The following is a 23,851-nucleotide window of genomic DNA, read 5'->3' as shown; positions in this document are numbered from 1 at the left end:
GTTTGTATATGTATTTTAAGCTGACAGAGTTCGTGTTGTGAAATTTGAGGAAGTAGGTTTGGATGCATGTGCCATCAATCAGAAGGATCCCCTCAGCCTGCTTACTCTTTTGTTCAATAACCAGGAGTTCTTATGTAGTCTATTTCTAGATGTTAATTAGGAAAGAGAATTTGTCCTCATATCTTTTTCACAGTGATATGACTGTGTGTAACTAGTTCTGTTCATCCCCCTGCGCTATCCTCTGTCGTGCACATAGCAACACAGCACATTGACCCACTTTCTCCTCCCACATTCACACTGGCCCAATGTTCTTTGTTGTAGAGATGCTCTTGTGCATCTCTCTCATTGGTTGATTCATATGTCCATTTAGGACAAATATTTTAACATAGTTGTCTGTTTTTTTTTTCCTTGTAATCTTGAATAGGCCATCAAAATAACTGTTTAGTTCTATATAGGGACCGTGACATCTGTAAAATATATAGCTGTATTAATGATTAGAGGGAGAATATCATATGTTTGCACACTGATCACATCTCTCAATCTGAGATTAGATTAATGTCTTTCAGACATTGCTTTTATATACTTTGGTCCCTTTTGCATAATCCAGTGTCATGAATGTTGATTCTTACTTTAAGGTTTGGTTGGTGGATTTCAGTATCAACTTTCTTAGACTTGAAGGAGGAAACATGGCGTTTTGGAGACTTGTGCCAATTTCTTATTAGTGTCCCAAAATTGCCAGTTTAAACACTGTAGCTGGGTATGCCATTTCTGAAATGACAATGACCTGACAGCTTTCAGAAAACAACGCATTACCAAGTCTCATTTTTGAACCTATAAATCCAGTTTTTAAACTCTGTTGTGTCTTCAGACTGCAAAAATACTTCCTAAGAATATTACCAAGTAATTTTAATTTTTTCCTAAGAAGCACTGTAAGATTTGAAAGGGTGGGATTCGTCGAAGCTCTCTGCAGTATCCATACTTGTTTGCTGTTTGTTTCTCAAGTTAAAAGACACAGAGTTGCAAAAATTCTCTACTGTAAACTTGACTCTTCGTTGTAATTGATTGTGATAAGATGAGGTAATGTGTATTGCAGGAGGTTTATGGTTTAATGTGGCTTGTGGGTTTAGCTGTATATCAGACCATTTTTGTTTGTCATAATCACCAAGACGTTATGTATTTACCGTTTGCTGAAATGTAATGACAAACATGAATTTAGCCATTTTTTTCCTCTGTATTAGGTTTGCTTCATCCCATAGTATATTATGGAAACCATTATCACATTTTGAGGTTTGACCCTAATTCTGTGTGTGTCTGCGTGCGCGCGTGTGTGTGCACAAGAGAGAGACAGAAAGAGAGATGGACAGAGGGATTTTGTGAATACAAACTGAAAGTGGTGGACATATGACATGTTCTCACACTCACTGTGATCACTGTAGTCCATGGTTGACTCACAGAGCTGTGGCCATGACAGCCCTGACGAATTCTGTGCTTTGCTACTGGATAAAATTTTATAAAGATTATCTGCGCCAGATTCTGTAGTAATATATTGAGGCGAATGGGCCCAATACTACTGTTATTATGGAAGGAACCTCACACCAGATACCAGATACAAGTCTTGCAAACCATGACTATTCATGGACTATTCTACTGACCACTGATATTCACCATAAACTTGTTAACATTGTTGGTTATGTCTTACATCTGTGGATATCTTTTTTCTTTATTTTTTATCATTTTCATTCATTTGACGAAATAGGGGTATATATTGGAAGGCAATGTGTATACATCACAATATCCTAACCAGTATCAGTTATTGTAGCTTGGCATTATGATCGCAAGGGTTATTCTTAAATGCAAACCACAGATTTGCTTTTCCTCTTTTCTTGAGAGACTGGTTAAGGAAACATAGAACAATAGATTGCAATAGAACATTGCAATTTCCCAAGTACCAAATATTTTTCATTTCAGTTAAGAGAAAACCATGTCCTTTTTTAAAAGTTGTGTCTACCTCACTGCTGTGCTTCTTTCTGAGGTGCATTTACAGTAAAAAGACAATCATGTCACTTTTGAAACTCACCATTCCATATTACACGTAGTCTATGTCTTCATGGATTTGCATATTGCAGTCTGTCATACATCAGCATTCTGGAAACATTTCATTAGACATACTTCTCTGAGTATGTCTGTCCCTCTCATATGAAGTATCTCTCTCCTCTTTCCTCTCAGACATGGTATCAGATATACTGAAATGATCCAATATTCTATAAATTAATCACTGGGGAATTTAACATTTAAAAGTATATTCCTCATGGAATATTGCGCATAGAATAGATGTGAATACATTAGAGGAATGGAAAAAAAAAAGAATACCACACCTGCTACAGTATAAAGACAAGCTAGGCATGGGTGATATCTGTTGCTGACTGTGTAAGAACTGCAGACATCCACATGATCTCATGAGCAGGAAGAGTCATGTTTTAGTGATGGGTAGGCGTGTTGGGAAAGGTGTTGGCCCTTGGTAAGCTGCAGGGTACAGAGGGAGGGGGCTAGTGCTTTTCACAGCACAAGCTTTGCATTCAGTTTTTCATTTTAAAAAAACTTGTTTGTATCTGAGGCTACATGTTCTTTAGAAAAACAAGCATACAAGCATCATCACTCTCAAGAAAACTGGATGTAACCTCATTTATTGTGGTCATGTATCTGAATGGCTCTTCACCCACATATAACATTCGTCGCTACAGCCCATGCAGATTGCATCAGTTCTCTTCTTCCGTTCCCTGCCCAATATCTCCCGAGATCCATAAAAAACAGTAGTGCGTAAATCACAGATTCATAACATGTACAAATCTAATGAGCTTAGTGATTGCTACGGAATAATGACTTGTACTGTAATAGGATGAGACATCGTACCCATCGTACTTTCATTCACTCAGCTTGTTCTCTTAATTTGCTCAAACATATATTGCCAAAGACAGGAATGTTATTTATCTGCTTTAAAATTGACGTTTTCAACTGTCATTAATATATATATATATGAAAAAAAGTGAGGACTGGCTAAAATATACCCTAAAATTTCAGTGAAGCAGTTATGCATTTCTTCAGTCGACTACTGCAGTACTGTATCTGAACCCTGAGTGCCGCTGTTCATTGCGTTTACCACGGCTCATTGTCGTTCCTTTGGCAGTTCCTGAACCTATACGCAATACGAGACTTAAAAATTCAGTATCCTGGGAAGGTACAGCACAAACATGTAGCCAACACGACGAACAGAGTCACAAGGAATTCACCTCTATCTTACACCATCTTACACTTTTCACTGCTAAAAGAATTCAAGCCTATGCCTACTACTAGAAATCTGGATCTTGTGATTATTTAGTGTACTCGGTGCGTCGTTGAAGCATCAAGATGAGAAGAAAAGGCTTCTTTCAAACATGGCCATTGTGCATCGTCATCGCGTTTACACTGTCTGCTCATATGGCGACGGGACAGATCCGTTACTCTATTCCCGAGGAAATGACAGTAGGATCTTTTGTTGGAAACATTGGCACGGACCTTGGGCTTGAGCCGAAAAGACTGGTTTCGGGAAAAGCACGAGTTTTCACTGCTGACGGCAGTGAGTATGTTGGACTGGATAAGGAGAAAGGGGATTTGATCGTGAAACAAAGAATAGACCGTGAGCAGTTATGTGGGGAACTATCGGCTTGCAGTGTCAGCTTCAATGTGATATTAGAAAATCCGATGGAGCTTTATCGCGTTAATGTGGATATACTGGATATCAACGACAACAGCCCTGTATTTCCAAAGGGTGAGATACAACTTGAAATTAGCGAGGCAGCTCTTCCCGGAGCACACTTTTCTTTAGAGAGTGCGATAGATCCAGATGTTGGTTTTAATACCTTACAAAAATATACGCTGCATCCAACTGATCATTTTAATCTAAATATTCAAAGCAGAGCCGATGGCAGTGAAAATGTAGAGATGGTTCTTCAAACAGCTCTAGACCGAGAGAAGACAACGAACCATTACTTAACGCTCACTGCTGTCGACGGTGGAAAACCTCAAAGATCAGGAACTGTAAAAATCCATGTCTTAGTTCTTGATGCTAACGATAATGCCCCTGTATTCAGCCAGTCATCCTACAAGACATCTGTTGTCGAAAATGCAGCGAAAGGGACTCTTGTCACAACAGTTAGCGCGACGGATGAGGATGAGTCAAATCATAATATACAGTATTATTTTGAACGCCCGAGTGCTACCGTGAAAGCTTTATTTACAATCGATTCTGAATCGGGTGAGGTCAGGCTCAAGGGAGAAATAGATTATGAGAAACACAAGCAATTTAAGATTAAAGTAACAGCTAAAGACCATGGTGGCTTAACTGGTTCAAGTGAAATTCTAATCGATGTTATAGATGTAAATGATAACACTCCAAAAATAACTATTATGTCGTTTTCTAGTGCTCTTCCCGAGGACACAGGTATTGGCACAGTTGTCGCCATGATGAATGTCCAAGATCTTGACTCTGGCGACAATGGTAGGGTCACGTGTTCTATAGATCGGGACTTTCCGTTCAAAATAGAATCGTCTTTAACGAATGACTACAGTCTGGTGACGGACTCAACACTGGACAGAGAACTGACACAAGAATATAATATTACCATAACTGCAGCTGATAGAGGCAGTCCATCCCTTTCAAGTAAAAAGCTACTCACCTTAAAAATATCAGACGTCAATGACCATGCACCAGAGTTCCAACAGCAAACGTATAACGCATACATCTTGGAAAACAATTCCCCATCTATGTCTATTATTTCTGTTAAAGCTGAAGATGCCGACTGGGGACCAAATGCCAGGGTGTCTTATTTCATTGCTGATGGGGATTTAAACGGACACCCTCTGACATCATATGTGTCTATAAATTCAGACAGTGGAGTCATTTATGCCGTAAAGTCATTTGATTTTGAACAACTAAAATCGTTCAAAATACAAGTGAAAGCTCAAGACGGGGGCTCACCTCCTCTAAGCAGCAATACAACACTGAATATTTTCATCCAGGACCAGAACGACAATGCACCTCAGATTCTATACCCTGTGCAGACAAGCAGCTCAGTGGTAGCTGAAATGGTGCCTCGTTCAGCAGATGTTGGCTACCTTGTCACTAAAGTTGTGGCTGTTGATGTGGACTCTGGACAGAATGCCTGGCTCTCCTATAAACTACAGAAAGCCACAGACAGGGCTCTGTTTGAAGTTGGAGCACAGAATGGAGAAATCAGAACAGTGCGTCAGGTCACTGATAAAGATGCTGTGAAACACAGACTCACTGTTGTGGTGGAAGATAATGGACAACCCTCTCGTTCAGCTACAGTCATTGTCAATGTTGCCGTGGCCGACAGTTTCCCTGAGGTCATCTCAGAGTTCACCAACTTTAACCATGACACAACATACAGTGACAATCTGACTTTTTATTTGATTTTGGCTCTGGTTGTGGTTTCAGTACTCTTCATCTTCTCACTAATTGCCATCATTTCAGTCAAAATCTACAGATGGAGGCAGAACAGGTTATTTTATAAATCTGCACCGAATCTACCAGTGATTCCATATTACCCACCAGTCTATGCTGATGGTACTTTACAGCGTGTGTATAATTATGAGATGTGTGGAACAACTGATTCCAGGATGAGTGACATCAAGTTTGTCAGGCCTTACAGTCAGAACACACTGGTGAATATGAGTCGTGCAGGAACTGTACAGAGAGAAAAGAAAGAACAGGAGGAGGATGCTGATCTGTCCATAGAGGTGAGAAATCTTTTTACTGTCCTGATTTATTTAGCCTTTTCCGGTATTCACTGCAGTCACTTTGGTCCTCAGAACAGGACAGATTCATGCTATGACTGAGAATCAATAACCAGGAGTTCTTATGTAGTCTATTTCTAGATGTTAATTAGGAAAGAGAATTTGTCCTCATATCTTTTTCACAGTGATATGACTGTGTGTAACTAGTTCTGTTCATCCCCCTGCACTATCCTCTGTCGTGCACATAGCAACACAGCACATTGACCCACTTTCTCCTCCCACATTCACACTGGCCCAATGTTCTTTGTTGTAGAGATGCTCTTGTGCATCTCTCTCATTGGTTGATTCACATGTCCATTTAGGACAAATATTTTAACATAGTTGTCTGTTTTTTTTTTCTTGTATTCTTGAATAGGGCATCAAAATAACTGTTTAGTTCTATATCAGGACCGTGACATTGTTAAAATATATAGCTTTATTAATGATTAAAAGGAGAATATCTTATGTTTGCACACTGATCGCCTCTCTCAATCTGAGATTAGATTAATGTCTTTCAGACATTGCTTTTATATATTTTGGTCCTTTTTGCGTAATCCACTGTCATGAATGTTGATTCTTACTTTAAGGTTTGGTTGGTGGATCTCAATGTCTGTTTTCTTAGACTTGAAGGAGGAAACATGGCGCTTTGGAGATTTGTTCCAATTTCTTATTAGTGCCCCCAAACTGCCCAAATCCCAGACTAAAAGTCCTTTTTTGACAGTGTTTGTCGATGGTCAAAACAACATTCTGTGGTATGGTCAGACCAAATATTACCATGAAGGATACACTTCATAGTAACATGTTATTAACTGTTCAGATTTAAACACTGTAGCTGGGTATGCCAGTTCTGAAATGACAATGACCTGACAACTTTCAGAAAACAATGCATTACCAAGGCTCATTTCAAAACAACTAAATTCAGTTGTTAAACTCTGTTGTGTCTTCAGACTACAAAAATACTTCCTAAGAATATTACCAAGTAATTTTAACTTTTCCCAAGAAGCACTGTGAGAACTGAAAGGGTGGGATTCATCGAAGCTCTCTGCAATTTGCGTACTTGTTTGCTGTTTGTTTCTCAAGTTAAAAGACACAGAGTTGCAAAAATTCTCTACTGTAAACTCGACTCTTCTTTGTAACTGATTATGATAAGATGAGGTAACGTGTATTACAGGAGGTTTATGGTGTAATGTGGCTTGTGGGTTTAGCTGTATTTCAGACCATTTTTGTCATAATCACCAAGAAGTTATGTATTTACAGTTGGCTGAAATGTAATGACAAACATGAATTTAGCCACTTTTTCCTCTGTACTAGGTTTGCTTCATCCCATAGCATATTATGGAAACCATTATCACATTTTGAGGTTTGACCCTAATTCTGTGTGTGTGTGCGCGCGCGTGTGTGTGTGTGCGGGTCCACGAGAGAGAGACAGAAAGAGAGACGGACAGAGGGATTTTGTGAATACAAACTGAAAGTGGTGGACATATGACATGTTCTCACACTCACTATGATCACTGTAGTCCATGCTTCTGAAAGCACTCAGCAGGTCCATGTGCTGAATGTTCACTCACAGAGCTGTGGCCATGACAGCCCTGAGGAATTCTATGATTTGCTATTGGTTGAAAGATTATTTGCACCTGTAAATAAGGTGATTCTGTAGCAATATATTGAGGCAAATGGGCCAAATAATATTGTTATTATGGAAGATTCCTCACACCAGTCACCGGCTGCAAGTCCTACAATCTATGACTATTCATGGACCACTGACCACTGATATTCACCATAATGTGGTTGACCTTGTGGCTTATGTCTTACATTTGTGGATATCTTTTTTCTTTATTTTTATTATTACTTTTCATTCATTGCCATAATTTGGAGAAAATGGAGAGATATATTGTAAGGCTAGAACACTCAATATCCTGATCAATATCAGTTATTGTAGCTTGGCATTATGATCAAACGTTTCATTCCTAAATGCAAACCACAGATTTGCTTTTTCTCTTTTCTTGAGAGAGTGGTTAAGGAAAATGTATAGAACATTGCAATTTCTCATGTACCGAATATTTTTTTCATTTCAGTTAAAAGAAAACCATGTTTGTTTGTTTTTTTAAAGTTGTGTCTACCTCACTGGTGTACTTCTTTCTGAGGTGCATTTACAGTAAAAATACAATCATGTCACTTTTGAAGCTCACCATTACATATTATACGTAGTCTATGTCTTCATGGATTTGCATATTGCAGTCTGTCATACATCAGCATTCTGGAAACATTTCATTAGACATACTTCTCTGAGTATGTCTGTCCCTCTCATATGAAGTATCTCTCTCCTCTTTCCTCTAAGACATGGTATCAGATATACTGAAATGATCCAGTTGTCTTTAACCTAATCACTGGGGAATTTAACCTTTAAAAATATATTTTTCATGGAATATTGCACATAATATGGATGTGAATACATTAGAGGAAGGGAAAAAATAATCTCACACCTGCTACAGTATAAAGACAAGCTAGGCATGGGTGATATCTGTTGCTGACAGTGTAAGAACTGTACACATCCACATGATCTCATGAGCAGGAAGAGTTAAGTGTTACAGATGGGGAGGCATGGTGGGAAAGGTGTTGGCCCTTGGTAAGCTGCAAGACACAATGGGAGGAGCTGCTACTTTCTGCAGCAGAAGTTTTTTGTGTGAGATATTTATTCAAAAAACCTATTTGTGTCTTAGGCTACATGTACTTTTTTTTGGGGGGGGGGGGGGGGGGGGTCTCAATTTATTGTCTTCATTTGTGTGAATGCTTCTTCACAAATAGATGACTTTCTCCAATAGAGTCCATGGAGACTCTTGTACTCTGCACTGCAGAATATCTCCCAAGATCCACAAAGAACCCTAGTTCATAAAGTCACACATTCATACTCTGTGATTGCTATGGAATAATGAGTTGCACTGTAATAAGATAAGGCATATTACCTGTCATACTTTTACTCATTCAGCTTGCTCTCCTAATTTGTTAAGACATATATCATCATAGAATGAAATGTCTCTTATTTAACTGCTTTAAGATTGGCGTTTTTAACTGGCATTAATGTAAATAAACCAGTGAGTGCCTGCTGAAATATTCGCTAACTCTTGGGCAAACTGTTATGCAATTCTTCAGTCAACTACTGCAGTACTGTATTTGAACCCTGAGTGCCGCTGTTTATTGCGTTAAGCATTGTACAACGTTGTAGCTTAGGCCCTTCCCAAACCCATACGCAATACGAGACTTTAAAATTCAGGATCTTGGGGAGGTACAGCGCAATGATGTTCGCCCACACGACCAGCAGAATCACAAGGAATTCGTATCTATCTCACATCATAACAATGTTTTGACTACTCAAAGAATTCAACTCTATATTTTCTTTCGGAAATCTGGATCTTGTGATTACTTAGTTTGATCGTTACGTCGTTGAGAAGGAAAATGAGAAGAAAAGGCTTTATTCAGTTATTTCCATTGTGCATCGTCATGGCGTTAACACTGTCTGCTCATATAGCGACGGGACAGATCCGCTACTCTGTTCCCGAGGAAATGACTGTAGGATCTTTTGTTGGAAACATTGGCACGGACCTTGGGCTGGACCCGAAAAGACTGGTTTCGGGAAAAGCACGAGTTTTCACTGCTGGCGGCAGCGAATATGTTGGACTGAACAGGGAGAAAGGGGATTTGATCGTGAAACAAAGAATAGACCGTGAGCAGTTATGTGGGGATTTATCGGCATGCAGTATCAGCTTTAATGTTATACTAGAAAACCCGATAGAGCTTTATCGCGTTAATGTGGATATACTGGATATCAACGACAATAGCCCTGTATTTCCAAAGGGTGAAATACAACTGGAAATTAGTGAGGGATCCCCTCCTGGAGCACGCTTTTCGTTAGAGAGTGCGATTGATCCAGATGTTGGTATTAATACCTTACAGAAATATACCTTGCATCCAACTGATCATTTTAATCTAAACATTCAAAGCAGAACAGATGGCAGTAAGAATGTAGAGATGGTTCTTCAAACCGCTCTCGACCGAGAGAAGAAAACGAACCATTACTTAACGCTAACTGCTGTCGACGGTGGAAAACCTCAAAGATCAGGAACTGTGAAAATTCATGTTTTAGTTCTTGATGCTAATGATAACGTTCCCGTTTTCAGCCAGTCGACCTACAAGACATCTGTTATTGAAAATGCAGCGAAAGGGACCCTTGTCACAACAGTGAGCGCAACGGATGCGGATGAGTCAAGTCATAATATTCAGTATTATTTTGAACATCCAAGCGCGAGCGTAAAAGCTTTGTTTACAATCGATTCTGAATCAGGTGAGGTTCGGTTGGCAGGGGAAATAGATTACGAAAAATACAAGCAATTTAAAATTAAAGTAACTGCTAAAGATCATGGAGGCTTAACTGATTCAAGCGAAATTTTAATTGATGTCATCGATGTAAATGATAATACGCCCAAAATAACTATTATGTCGTTTTCTGGTGCTCTTCCCGAGGACGCAGGTCTTGGCACAGTTGTTGCCATAATCAATGTCCAAGATCTGGACTCTGGCGACAATGGCAGGGTCACCTGTTCTGTAGATCGGACTCTGCCCTTCAAAATAGAATCGTCGTTAACTAATGACTACAGTCTCGTGACAGATTCAACACTAGATAGAGAACAGACACAAGAATATAATATAACCATAACTGCAGTTGATGGAGGCAGTCCATCACTTTCAACTAAAGAGGTATTAACCTTAAAAATATCAGATGTCAATGACCATGCACCCCAATTCGAACAGCAAATTTATACTGCTTTTGTTTTCGAGAACAATTCCCCATCTTCCTCTATCATTTCTGTTAAAGCTGAAGATGCTGACTGGGGACCAAATGCCAGAGTGTCTTATTTCATTAATGATGGAGATTTAAACGGACACCCTCTAACATCATATGTGTCAATAAATTCAGACAGTGGAGTCATTTATGCTGTTAAATCATTTGATTTTGAACAACTAAAATCGTTCAAAATACAAGTGAAAGCTCAAGATGGGGGCTCACCTCCTCTAAGCAGCAATACAACACTTAATATTTTCATCCAAGACCAGAACGACAATGCACCTCAGATTCTATACCCTGTGCAGACAAGCAGCTCAGTGGTAGCTGAAATGGTGCCTCGCTCAGCAGATGTTGGCTACCTTGTCACTAAAGTTGTGGCTGTTGATGTGGACTCTGGACAGAATGCCTGGCTCTCCTATAAACTACAGAAAGCCACAGACAGGGCTCTGTTTGAAGTTGGAGCACAGAATGGAGAAATCAGAACAGTGCGTCAGGTCACTGATAAAGATGCTGTGAAACACAGACTCACTGTTGTGGTGGAAGATAATGGACAACCCTCTCGTTCAGCTACAGTCATTGTCAATGTTGCTGTGGCCGACAGTTTCCCTGAGGTCATCTCAGAGCTCACCAACTTTAACCATGACACAACATACAGTGACAATCTGACTTTTTATTTAATTTTGGCTCTGGTTGTGGTTTCAGTACTCTTCATCTTCTCACTAATTGCCATCATTTCAGTCAAAATCTATAGATGGAGACAGAACAGGTTATTTTATAAATCTGCACCGAATCTACCAGTGATTCCATATTACCCACCAGTCTACGCCGATGGTACTTTACAGCGCGTGTATAATTATGAGATGTGTGGAACAACTGATTCCAGGATGAGTGACATCAAGTTTGTCAGGCCTTACAGTCAGAACACACTGGTGAATGTGAGTCGTGCAGGAACTGTACAGAGAGAAAAGAAAGAACAGGAGGAGGATGCTGATCTGTCTTTAGAGGTGAGACATTCTTTCTCTGTCTTTTCCGATTTGTCCTTCACCTGCATTCACTGCAGTTATTGTGTTTAGCTTTTTCTCCTCTGACCTCCTTTAAGCCGACGTAATAGTGTTATCAAATTTGAAGAAGCACAACACAGTGCATGCCATGAACACAACACAGTGCATTCCATGAATGCGAAGGATCTCCTCTGCTTGCTTTCTCTTTTTTTCATTTACAACAAGTTGTAATGTCATTCACATAGTCTTTGTCTAAATACGCATAAAGAAAGAGGATTTATCCACATTTTTGTATCTCAACTACACGAGTGTGTGTAAGTAGTTCTGTGCCTTTCCTTGCACCGTTCTCTGTCCTGCACAGATCAACACAGCACACTGACCCACTTTCTCCTCTCCCCCAACATTCACACCAGCCCAGTGTTCTTTCTTGCAGAGATGCTCCTGTGTATGTCACCAATCGGTTTATTCACACATCCATATTGGACGATTATTCAAGCATTCAAGTGTCTGGTTTTTTTTTTCCTTTTTTTTTCTCCCGTGAAATATTGAAAAGGGCATCAAAATAGCTGTTCAGCTATATTCAGCCTTAATATATAGTTGTATGAATGATTAGAGGGAGCTGTTATCCTATCTTCACACACTACTCACCTTTATGTCTCAGTCTAATGTTAAATGAATATCCTTCAAACATTTACATTATTTACTGTGGCTTGGATTGTTTTGCATGACCCTGTGTCATGAATCCTCACTGTTTTTAGCAACGCAGTTGATGGTTTTACTGATGTTCAAACCAACAGTCTGGGGTAAGCAAGGATACAGTTCACAGTAACATGAGTGTGATTACTTCACAGTAATATCAGTGTTCAGTGTTAAACACTGCATATGGGTAGGCTGTCTCAGAAATTAAAAAGACGTAACAACTATCAGAAATCAATGCATTATTGTATATCATTCTCAAAACATTAAATCCAACTTCTGAACTCTGCTGTGTCTTGAAACCAGCAAAGTACCTTCTAAGAACATCACCAAGAAACTGTATTTTTCCCCTGAGGTACGGTGTCATTTCAGAGGCTGTGGTTCTTTCATGTTCTCTAGAATCTCCATATGTATTGGCTATTTGTTTCTCAGTGTAACAAACATAGAGCTGCAAAAACTCTCAGCCACTGTAAACTCAAAACTAGTAATTGATTATGATGAGATGAAATAATCTCTATTACATGTGGTTTATGGTTTAATAATGTTAAAGTTTTGCTGTATGTCAGGTCATTTTAGTTTATTATAAAAACCTGTAAGTTAGGTGTTCATACTTTGTTGATACACATCTTAGATCATAAGTTCCGTCATTGGGTCTCTGGTCTATATTTCCTTTATCATCCCATAGCATATTATGGAGACTTTTAATGCATTTTGAAGTCTTACCCTGTGTGTGTGTGTGTGTGTGTGTGTGTGTGTGTGTGTGTGTGTGTGTGAGTGTGAGTGAGTGAGTGAGTGAGTGAGTGAGAGAGAGAGAGAGAGAGAGAGAGAGAGAAGCAACATGAATACAGACTGAATGTAGTGGACATGGACAGTGGTGTAGTGCTATCAGACTCAGCATGTTGGTTGTTGTCCATGGTCCTGAAAACACATGAACGGTCCATGTGAAACCTCACTCACAGAGCTGGCTGCTTGGCACAGATTATTTCCAGAGGATTCTGTAATAGTATATTAAAGGGAATGACCCAAATCATACTGTCACTGCCTACACAGTATGGCATTCAGATTAGGTTGATAAATATTTCTGTTTAACTCTAAAATAACCCCAAATTATAAAGTAATAGAGGAACATATTGTGATGTTAATATTAGAACACACAAGGTCCTGTACAATATCAGTTACTGTGGCTCGGTTTAATGATCTCGTGTTTGTTTTTTAATTTTTTTTTTCTTGAGCGAGTGTGTTGGAAATGTTTATGTAGCACTACCTTTCCTTAATACCCAATACTGTATCACAGGTAAGATGTTTAAGTTCACTTAAAACAAAACAACCTGTCTGTTTAAAAAATGTATCTACTTGTCTGTTGTACTTCTTTCTGAGGTGCACGGACAGTAAATAGAAAATTGTCACTTCCGAAGCTCTGTACTATATATTATATGGAATCGTGCATGTGTGGACCTGTATATTACAGTGTGTCACAGATTAACGTGCTTGAAACATTTCATCAGACGTGCTTTTCTGAGTATGTCTCTTTCATATGTAGTATCTCTCCCCTTCCCTCTCATGTAAAGCACTGAATATACTAAAATGCTCCAGTTCTCTGTAACTTAACCACTGGCCCCATTATAGACATGAATTCAACATAATCTCATCAGCAGGAAGAGTGAAGTATTGGAGATGAATGTGCTTGTTAGAAAGGTGTTGCCTATTTGCAAGGTGCAGAACATGGAGGGAGGGGCCTGTGCTTCCGCCAGTAGGTTCTCTTGTTTGACATTTGTATTTGAAAAAGGTTTTGGTATCAGAGGCTGCACGTACATTTAAAAACAATATATTACAAGTGACTCTCTAGAAACCTAAATGGAAAAAAAATCACACATATATATATGCAGGTATTGGCACAGTTGTTGCCATGTATATATATATATATATATATATATATATATATATAAATAAATAAATTAATAAGAATAGATTGCTTGATTGCTTCCTCCAACAGAGTCTGTGCAGATTACTTAACTTCTCTTCTATGCCCTGTCCAATACCTGTCAAGGTCCAATAAAACACTAGTTCATAAACACTACATTCATTACACATGTGAAACACATGTGCTCAGTGATTGCTATATAATACTGGGTTATACTAGAATAAAATAAGACATCTTACCCCACTTATTCATTCACCTATTCAGTTTGCTTTCCTGCTTTGTTCGAACATATATTGCCACTGTGTGGTGTGTCTCTTAGTTAACTGCTTCATAATTGACTTTTTGAAACAGAAAATAAAATAAACAAATCCCCAAAGGACTGCTAACGTATTTGGAATTTTGTAACCTTTTGTCCAACTCTTTGAACGACAACTGCAGTTCTATATTTGAACCCTGAGCGCCGCTGTTCATTGCGTTTAGCATGGCACATCATTGTACCGTGGATCCTCCCCAAACCTATATGTAATGCGAGACTTGAAATTTCAGTGTCCAGAAAGGTTAAGGATAAACATGCAGCCTCGGCTACCAGGAGAATCACAACGAATTTCGTTTGAACTTTCATCAAAATAGGGTTGTAACAGTTGAAAAATTGTATTGCATTTCTGTCTGTGGATGATTTGATCGAGTGATAATTCAGTTTACTCAGTACGTCGCTGAAACATCAAAATGAGAAGAAAAGGCTGGTTTCAAATATGGCCATTGCACATCGTCATGGTGTTGACATTGTCGCTTCATCTAGTAGCGGGACAGATCCGCTACTCTATTCCCGAGGAAATGACTGTAGGATCTTTTGTTGGAAATATTGGCACGGACCTTGGGCTGGACCCTAAAAGACTGGTTTCGGGAAAAGCACGGGTTTTCACTGCAGGCGGAAGCGATTACATTGGACTGGATAGAGAGAAAGGGCATTTAATCGTCAAAGAAAGAATAGATCGTGAACAGTTGTGTGGGGAACTGCTGGCTTGCAGTGTCAGCTTCAATGTGATATTAGAAAATCCGATGGAGCTTCATCGCGTAATTGTGGAAATACTGGACATCAACGACAACAGCCCCGTATTTCCAAAGGGTGAGAAAGAATTTGAGATTAGCGAGGGATCCCCTCCGGGAGCACGCTTTTCTTTAGAGAGTGCGATAGATCCAGATGTTGGTATAAATGCTTTGCAGAAATATACGCTCCATCCAACTGATCATTTTAATCTTAACATTCAAAGTAGAGCAGATGGCAGTAAAAATGTAGAGATGGTTCTTCAAACCGCGCTAGATAGAGAAAAGAAAACGAACCATTACTTAATGCTTACTGCTGTCGACGGCGGAAAACCTCAAAGATCGGGAACTGTGAAAATTCATGTCTTAGTTCTTGATGCTAACGATAATGTCCCCGTGTTCAGCCAGTCGTCATACAAGACATCTGTTGTCGAAAATGCGGCGAAAGGTACTCTCGTCACAACAGTGAGCGCAACGGATGCTGATGAGTCAAGTCATAATATTCGATATTCTTTTGAGCATCCAAGTGCGAGTGTAAAAGCTTTATTCGCCATCGATTCTGAATCAGGTGAGGTTCGAGTAACAGGCGAAATAGATTATGAAAGATTCAAGCAATTTAAGATCAAAGTAACTGCTCAAGATCATGGAGGCTTCACCGATTCGAGTGAAATTTTGATTGATGTCATAGATGTAAACGATAATGCGCCAAAAATAACTATTATGTCGTTTTCTAGTGATCTACCCGAGAATGCAGGTATTGGCACAGTTGTTGCCATGATCAATGTCCAAGACCTTGACTCTGGCGACAATGGTAGGGTCACATGCTCTATAGATCGAAATCTTCCATTCAAAATAGAATCGTCCTTGACAAACGAGTACAATCTGATGACGGATTCAACACTGGACAGAGAACAGACACAAGAATATAATATAACAATTACTGCAGTGGATAGAGGCAGCCCTTCTCTTTCAAGTAAAGAGATTATAACCATAAAAATTTCAGATGTGAATGACCATGCACCTCAGTTCCAACAGCAAACTTATAACGCATATGTCCAGGAGAACAATTCCCCATCTGTCTCTATCATTTCTGTTAAAGCTGAGGATGCTGACTGGGGACCAAACGCAAGGGTATCTTATTTAATTAATGATGGTGAATTAAATGGAGCTCCTCTAACGTCATATGTCTCAATAAATTCAGACAGTGGAGTCATTTATGCTGTGAAATCATTTGATTTTGAACAACTAAAATCATTCAAAGTACAAGTGAAAGCTCAAGATGGGGGCTCACCCCCTCTAAGCAGCAATACAACACTGAATATTTTCATCCAGGACCAGAACGACAATGCACCTCAGATTCTATACCCTGTGCAGACAAGCAGCTCAGTGGTAGCTGAAATGGTGCCTCGTTCAGCAGATGTTGGCTACCTTGTCACTAAAGTTGTGGCTGTTGATGTGGACTCTGGACAGAATGCCTGGCTCTCCTATAAACTACAGAAAGCCACAGACAGGGCTCTGTTTGAAGTTGGAGCACAGAATGGAGAAATCAGAACAGTGCGTCAGGTCACTGATAAAGATGCTGTAAAACACAGACTCACTGTTGTGGTGGAAGATAATGGACAACCCTCTCGTTCAGCTACAGTCATTGTCAATGTTGCCGTGGCCGACAGTTTCCCTGAGGTCATCTCAGAGTTCACCAACTTTAACCATGACACAACATACAGTGACAATCTGACCTTTTATTTAATTTTGGCTCTGGCTGTGGTTTCAGTACTCTTCATTTTCTCACTAATTGCCATCATTTCAGTCAAAATCTATAGATGGAGGCAGAACAGGTTATTTTATAAATCTGCACCAAATCTACCAGTGATTCCATATTACCCACCAGTCTATGCTGATGGTACTTTACAGCGCGTATATAATTATGAGATGTGTGGAACAACTGATTCCAGGATGAGTGACATCAAGTTTGTCAGGCCTTACAGTCAGAACACACTGGTGAATGTGAGTCGTGCAGGAACTGTACAGAGAGAAAAGAAAGATCAGGAGGAGGATGCTGATCTGTCCTTCGAGGTGAGAAATCTTTTTACTTTCCTGATTTATTTGTCCTTTTCCTGTTTTCACTGCAATCACTTTGGTCCTCATTTCCTTTTGAAGCTGATTAGCTTGTGTTTGGACCTAAGATGAAACAGAATAGGACAGATTCATGCCCTGAATGAGAATCTCAGTTTTATCACTGTCATTAGTTCTTTCCTGTCCCCTACACCATCATCTGTCGCGCACATAGCAACACGTCAGACTGACCCAATTTCACTCCCCACAGACACAACGACCTAATGTTCTTTGTTGCAGAGACGCTCTTGTGCATCTCTCTCATTGGCTGATTCACACATCTATACTGGATAAATATTCAGGCATTCACTTTTTTTCTTTTTTAGTTCCTGAAAAAGTAACAAATAACTATTTGACTGTGCATATAGACATCATGAGTTCTATAAAATCTGCAATTATATGAATGAGTAGAGGGAGGTGATATCATATCTTTCTATACAAATCATCTGTATCTCACATTTTAATGTTAAATGAGTCTCTTTGGAAAATTGCTATTATTTATTATGCCCTTTTTTGATGACATGGTGTCTTGAATATTCACTCGTTTAGAAGTGCAGTTGGTGATTCTTTCTTTCCTCTATCTCTTCTTTCTATATACCTGACAACTTTCAAAAATCAATGCACAATTGTCTCCCATTTTCAAACTACTTACTGCAGTTTCTGAACTGTACTGTGTCTTCATACTACCAAACTCCTTCATAAGAACATCACAAAGTAATTGCATTTTTCTCCTAAAATACTGTGTGATACCAAAGGGTGTGGGTCGTGGGTCTTTTGTTGTCTTTGGAATCTGTGTACATGTTGGCTGTTTGGTTCTCGAAGCGACAGACGCAGAACTTCAAAAATTCTCTGCTACTTTAAACTCAGCTCTTGTCTGGAATTGATTACAATTAAATTGAATAATGTGTATTACATGTGGTTTAAAATGGCTTGTGGTTTGTGAGTTTTGAAGTATATGACGTTTCTAATTAAATTTGTTTTTTAACATCTGTAAGCTGCGTATTTGGAGCTTGTGGACACATAATGTAGAGCATAAATTTATATGCAGTTCCTCTATACTTGATTTGCCTCAGCATTTAAAAGCATATTATAGTAACTTTAAATGCATCTTAAGCTTTGATGCTGGCTCTTTGTGTGAATGTAGCCACTGTTTCTCTGTACTGGGTTTGCTTCATTCCTTAGCATATTATGGAAACTGTTATCACATTTTGAGGTTTGAGCCTCTCTCTCTCTCTCTCTCTCTCTCTCTCTCTCTCTCTCTCTCTCTCTCTCTGTGTGTGTGTGTGTGTGTGTGTGTGTTTCAGAGACAGAGAAAGACAGGGCTATGCATCCAGACTCAAATCAGTGGACAAGTAGTGTGGTGTTCTTAGACTTAATATATTGGTTGTTGTCCATGGTTCTGAAAAGACTTGATAAGTTCATGGTACTGAACCTTTTGTCACAGAGTTGAGGCTGTGACGTTCATGAGGAACTCTATGCTTTGCAGCTGACTGAAGCTTGAGACAATTCTCTTATTATGGAAAGCCAAATGTAGGATACAGATTAGATTAGGTTACTTAATACCATTTTACTCTTATGTTAGTTTTCTTTATATCATTTCCTGAATAGCAAATATTGTATTACATGTAAGTTTCAATTTACTGAAAGGAAAACCATGTGTCTGTTAAAAGCTTTGTCTAACTGACTGTTGTACTTCCTTCTGAGATACACTTACAGTAAATAAACAATTATATATCTTTTTAAGTTCTGTACTGCATATTACATAGAATCTGTGTGTGTGTGTGTGTGTGTGTGTGTGTGTGTGTGTGTGTGTGTGTGTGTGTGTGCGCGCGCGCGTGTGTGTGCACGCGTGTTTGTGTGTATGTGTGAAGAGTTGTATATCAGTGTGTCAGACATTAACGCATAGGAACGCATTACCCAACACAAATCCTTTAAGTTTCTCCTAAATTATTTGTCAGCCGTTAAACAATCTTTTGTCCAATTCTTTACCCGAATACTGCAGTACTAAATTTGAACCCTGAGTGCCGCTGTTCATTGCGTTTAGCATGGCTCTTCATTGCACCTTAGGCCCTCCCCAAACCAGTATGTAATGCGAGACTTAAAAATTCAGTATCGTGAAGGGTTCAGGGTAAAAACATGAAGCCGACAGTACCGACGAAATCGTAATGAGTTCTCTTTCATCATCCGTCAAAATAAGGTTCTGACCGTTCAAACAACTCTTCTACATCCCTTTCTCTGGAAACCTACGTCTTATGCTTGTTCCATTTAATCGGTACGTCGTTGAAGCGTCAAAATGAGAAGAAAAGGCTGGTTTCAAATATGGCCATTGCGCATCGTCATGGCGTTAATGTGGGCTCATCTCGTAACGGGACAGATCCGCTACTCGATTCCCGAGGAAATGACAGCAGGATCTTTTGTTGGAGATATTGGCGCGGACCTTGGGCTTGAGCCGAAGAGACTGGTTTCAGGGAAAGCACGAGTTTTCACCGCTGGCGGCAGTGAGTATGTTGGACTGGATAGGGAGAAAGGGCATTTAATCGTCAAAGAAAGAATAGACCGTGAGCAGTTATGCGGGGAATCGTCGACTTGTACTATCAGCTTCAATGTGATATTAGAAAACCCGATGGAGCTTCATCGCGTAATTGTGGATATACTGGACGTCAACGACAACAGCCCTGTATTTCCACGGGGTGAAATACAACTGGAAATTACTGAGGTGTCGCCTCCTGGAGCACGCTTTTCTTTAGAGAGTGCGATAGATCCAGATGTTGGTATAAATACCTTACAGAAATATACATTGCATCCAACTGATTATTTTAATCTAAACATTCAAAGTAGAGCAGACGGAAGCAAAAATGTAGAGATGGTTCTTCAAACCGCTCTAGATCGAGAAAAGAAAACCAACCATTACTTAACCCTTACTGCTGTCGACGGCGGAAAACCTCAGAGATCAGGAACTGTAAAAATTCATGTTTTAGTTCTTGATGTGAACGATAATGTCCCTGTTTTCAGCCAGTCGACATACAAGACATCTGTCATTGAAAATGCGGCGAAAGGGACTCTTGTCACAACAGTAAGCGCAACGGATGCGGATGAGTCAAGTCATAATATTCAATATTATTTTGAACATTCAAGTGCTACTGTAAAAGCTTTATTTGCTATCGATTCTGAATCAGGTGAGGTTCGAGTAACAGGGGATATAGATTACGAGAAATACAAGCAGTTTAAGATTAAAGTAACTGCTAAAGATCATGGAGGCTTAACCGATTCAACTGTAATTTTGATTGATGTCATCGATGTAAATGATAACACGCCCAAAATAAATATTATGTCATTTTCTAGTGCTCTACCCGAGGACGTAGGTCTTGGCACAGTTGTTGCCATGATCAATGTCCAAGATCTTGACTCTGGCGACAATGGTAGGGTCACGTGTTCTATAGATCGTCACCTTCCATTTAAAATAGAATCGTCCTTAACAAACGAGTACAATCTGATGACGGATTCAACACTGGACAGAGAACAGACACAAGAATATAATATAACAATAACTGCAGTTGATAGAGGCAGTCCATCCCTTTCAAGTAAAGAGATTATAACCTTAAAAATATCAGATGTCAATGACCATGCACCCCAGTTCGGACAACAAACGTATAGCGTATATGTTCTTGAAAACAATTCTCCGTCTGTCTCTATCATTTCTGTTAAAGCAGAAGATGCTGACTGGGGACCAAACGCTAGAGTGTCTTATTTCATTGCTGATGGAGATTTAAATGGAGAACCTATAACATCATATGTGTCAATAAATTCAGACAGTGGAGTCATTTATGCTGCAAAGTCATTTGATTTTGAACAACTAAAATCATTCAAAATACAAGTGAAAGCTCAAGATGGGGGCTCACCCCCTCTAAGCAGCAATACAACACTCAATATTTTCATCCAAGACCAGAACGACAATGCACCTCAGATTCTATACCCTGTGCAGACAAGCAGCTCAGTGGTAGCTGAAATGGTGCCTCGTTCAGCAGATGTTGGCTACCTCGTCACTAAAGTTGTGGCTGTTGATGTGGACTCTGGACAGAATGCCTGGCTCTCCTATAAACTACAGAAAGCCACAGACAGGGCTCTGTTTGAAGTTGGAGCACAGAATGGAGAAATCAGAACAGTGCGTCAGGTCACTGATAAAGATGCTGTGAAACACAGACTCACTGTTGTGGTGGAAGATAATGGACAACCCTCTCGTTCAGCTACAGTCATTGTCAATGTTGCCGTGGCCGACAGTTTCCCTGAGGTCATCTCAGAGTTCACCAACTTTAACCATGACACAACACACAGTGACAATCTGACCTTTTATTTAATTTTGGCTCTGGCTGTGGTTTCAGTACTCTTCATTTTCTCACTAATTGCCATCATTTCAGTCAAAATCTATAGATGGAGGCAGAACAGGTTATTTTATAAATCTGCACCAAATCTACCAGTGATTCCATATTACCCACCAGTCTATGCCGATGGTACTTTACAGCGTGTGTATAATTACGAGATGTGTGGAACAACTGATTCCAGGATGAGTGACATCAAGTTTGTCAGGCCTTACAGTCAGAACACACTGGTGAATATGAGTCGTGCAGGAACTGTACAGAGAGAAAAGAAAGAACAGGAGGAGGATGCTGATCTGTCCTTCGAGGTGAGAAATTCTTTCTTTGTCTTGACTGATTTGGCATTTTCCTGTTTTCACTGTAGTCACTTTGGTCCTCATTTACTTTTGAAGCTGAATAGCTTGTGTTTGGATTTTTGAAGAAATATGACGGAACAGATTTATGTCACAAATGAAAGGTCCTCCTCAGTTTTCTTTCTCTTTTGTTTATTAACGAGGTGTTGTTATGTCTTTGCATCGTCTGCGTTTACGTGTGTATTAGGAAAGATGATTTTTCCACATTTCTTTATTTCATTTATATGACTGTTTTTAAGTAGTCCTTTTCATCCCCTTGTACCATCATCTGTCGTGCACATAGCAACACATCAGACTGACCCAGTTCCACCCCCCACAGCCACAACGACCTAATGTTCTTTGTTGCAGAGATGTTCTTGTGCTTCTCTCTCATTGGCTGATTCACACATCTATACTGGATAAATATTCAGGCATTCACTTTTTTTTTTTAATTCCTGAAAAACAAATTACTATTTTTTTGTGTATGTAGATCATGAGTTCTATAAAATCTGCAATTACATGAATGAGTAGAGGGAGGTGATATCATATCTTTCTATACAAATCATCTGTATCTCACATTTTAATGTTAAATGAGTCTCTTTGGAAAATTGCTATTATTTACTATGCCCTTTTTTGATGACATGGTGTCTTGAATATTCACTCTTTCTTTTTGAAAGTGCAGTTGGTGACTCTTTCTTTCCTCTATCTCTTCTTTCTATATACCTGACAACTTTCAAAAATCAATGCACAATTGTCTCCCATTTTCAAACTACTTTCTGCAGTTTCTGAACTGTACTGTGTCTTCATACTACCAAACTCCTTCATAAGAACATCACAAAGTAATTGCATTTTTCTCCTAAAATACTGTGTGATACCAAATGGATGTGGGTTGTGGGTTACTTGTTGTGTCTAGAATCTGCACACATGTTGGCTGTTTGGTTCTTGAAGCGACAGACGCAGAACTTCAAAAATTCTCTGCTACTTTAAACTCAGCTCTTGTTTGGAATTGATTACAGTTAGATTGAATTATGTGTATTACATGTGGTTTAAAAATGGCTTGTGGTTTGTGAGTTTTGAAGTATATGACGTTTCTAATTAAATTTGTTTTTTAACATCTGTAAGCTGCGTATTTGGAGCTTGTGGACACATAATGTAGAGCATAAATTTATATGCAGTTCCTCTATACTTGATTTGCCTCAGCATTTAAAAGCATATTATAGTAACTTTAAATGCATCTTAAGCTTTGATGCTGGCTCTTTGTGTGAATGTAGCCACTGTTTCTCTGTACTGGGTTTGCTTCATTCCTTAGCATATTATGGAAACTGTTATCACATTTTGAGGTTTGAGCCTCTCTCTCTCTCTCTCTCTCTCTGTGTGTGTGTGTGTGTGTGTGTGTTTCAGAGACAGAGAAAGACAGGGCTATGTATCCAGACTCAAATCAGTGGACAAGTAGTGTAGTGTTCTTAGACTTAATATATTGGTTGTTGTCCATGGTCCTGAAAAGATTTGATAAGTTCATGGTACTGAACCTTTTGTCACAGAGTTGAGGCTGTGACGTTCATGAGGAACTCTATGCTTTGCAGCTGACTGAAACTTGAGACAATTCTCATATTATGGAAAGCAAAATATAGGATACAGATTAGATTAGGTTGCTTAATACTGTTTAAGTCTTACGGTATTTTTCTTTATATCATTTTCTG

At 39.3% G+C, this 23,851-nt stretch overlaps 4 protein-coding genes across 4 annotated transcripts; all 4 read left to right on the top strand.

Moving 5' to 3' along the window:
• The first annotated feature begins 3,405 nt into the window (after nt 1-3,405).
• On the top strand, nt 3,406-5,895 carry LOC115828927 (protocadherin gamma-A11-like). Its single transcript, XM_030793027.1, has one exon. It carries the CDS (start codon nt 3,406-3,408, stop codon nt 5,893-5,895), a length of 2,490 nt encoding a protein of 829 aa, XP_030648887.1.
• A 3,435-nt stretch (nt 5,896-9,330) lies between these two features.
• On the top strand, nt 9,331-12,052 carry LOC115828926 (protocadherin gamma-A11-like). Its single transcript, XM_030793026.1, has 2 exons — nt 9,331-11,676; nt 12,035-12,052. Exons 1-2 carry the CDS (start codon nt 9,331-9,333, stop codon nt 12,050-12,052), a joined length of 2,364 nt encoding a protein of 787 aa, XP_030648886.1.
• Nucleotides 12,053-15,016: 2,964 nt separating this feature from the next.
• LOC115828925 (protocadherin gamma-A11-like) lies at nt 15,017-17,637 on the top strand. The gene is made up of 2 exons (XM_030793025.1): nt 15,017-17,407; nt 17,581-17,637. Exons 1-2 carry the CDS (start codon nt 15,017-15,019, stop codon nt 17,635-17,637), a joined length of 2,448 nt encoding a protein of 815 aa, XP_030648885.1.
• Nucleotides 17,638-19,784: 2,147 nt separating this feature from the next.
• LOC115828923 (protocadherin gamma-A11-like) lies at nt 19,785-22,238 on the top strand. Its single transcript, XM_030793022.1, has one exon. It carries the CDS (start codon nt 19,785-19,787, stop codon nt 22,236-22,238), a length of 2,454 nt encoding a protein of 817 aa, XP_030648882.1.
• The last annotated feature ends 1,613 nt before the right edge of the window (nt 22,239-23,851 follow it).

The sequence above is a fragment of the Chanos chanos genome, chromosome 15 (genome assembly GCF_902362185.1).
Source record: "Chanos chanos chromosome 15, fChaCha1.1, whole genome shotgun sequence".
In the NCBI taxonomy this organism is placed as follows: Eukaryota; Metazoa; Chordata; class Actinopteri; order Gonorynchiformes; family Chanidae; genus Chanos; species Chanos chanos.
Note: the sequence above shows the minus strand (reverse complement) of the source record. Positions and strands in the feature narration are given on the sequence as shown.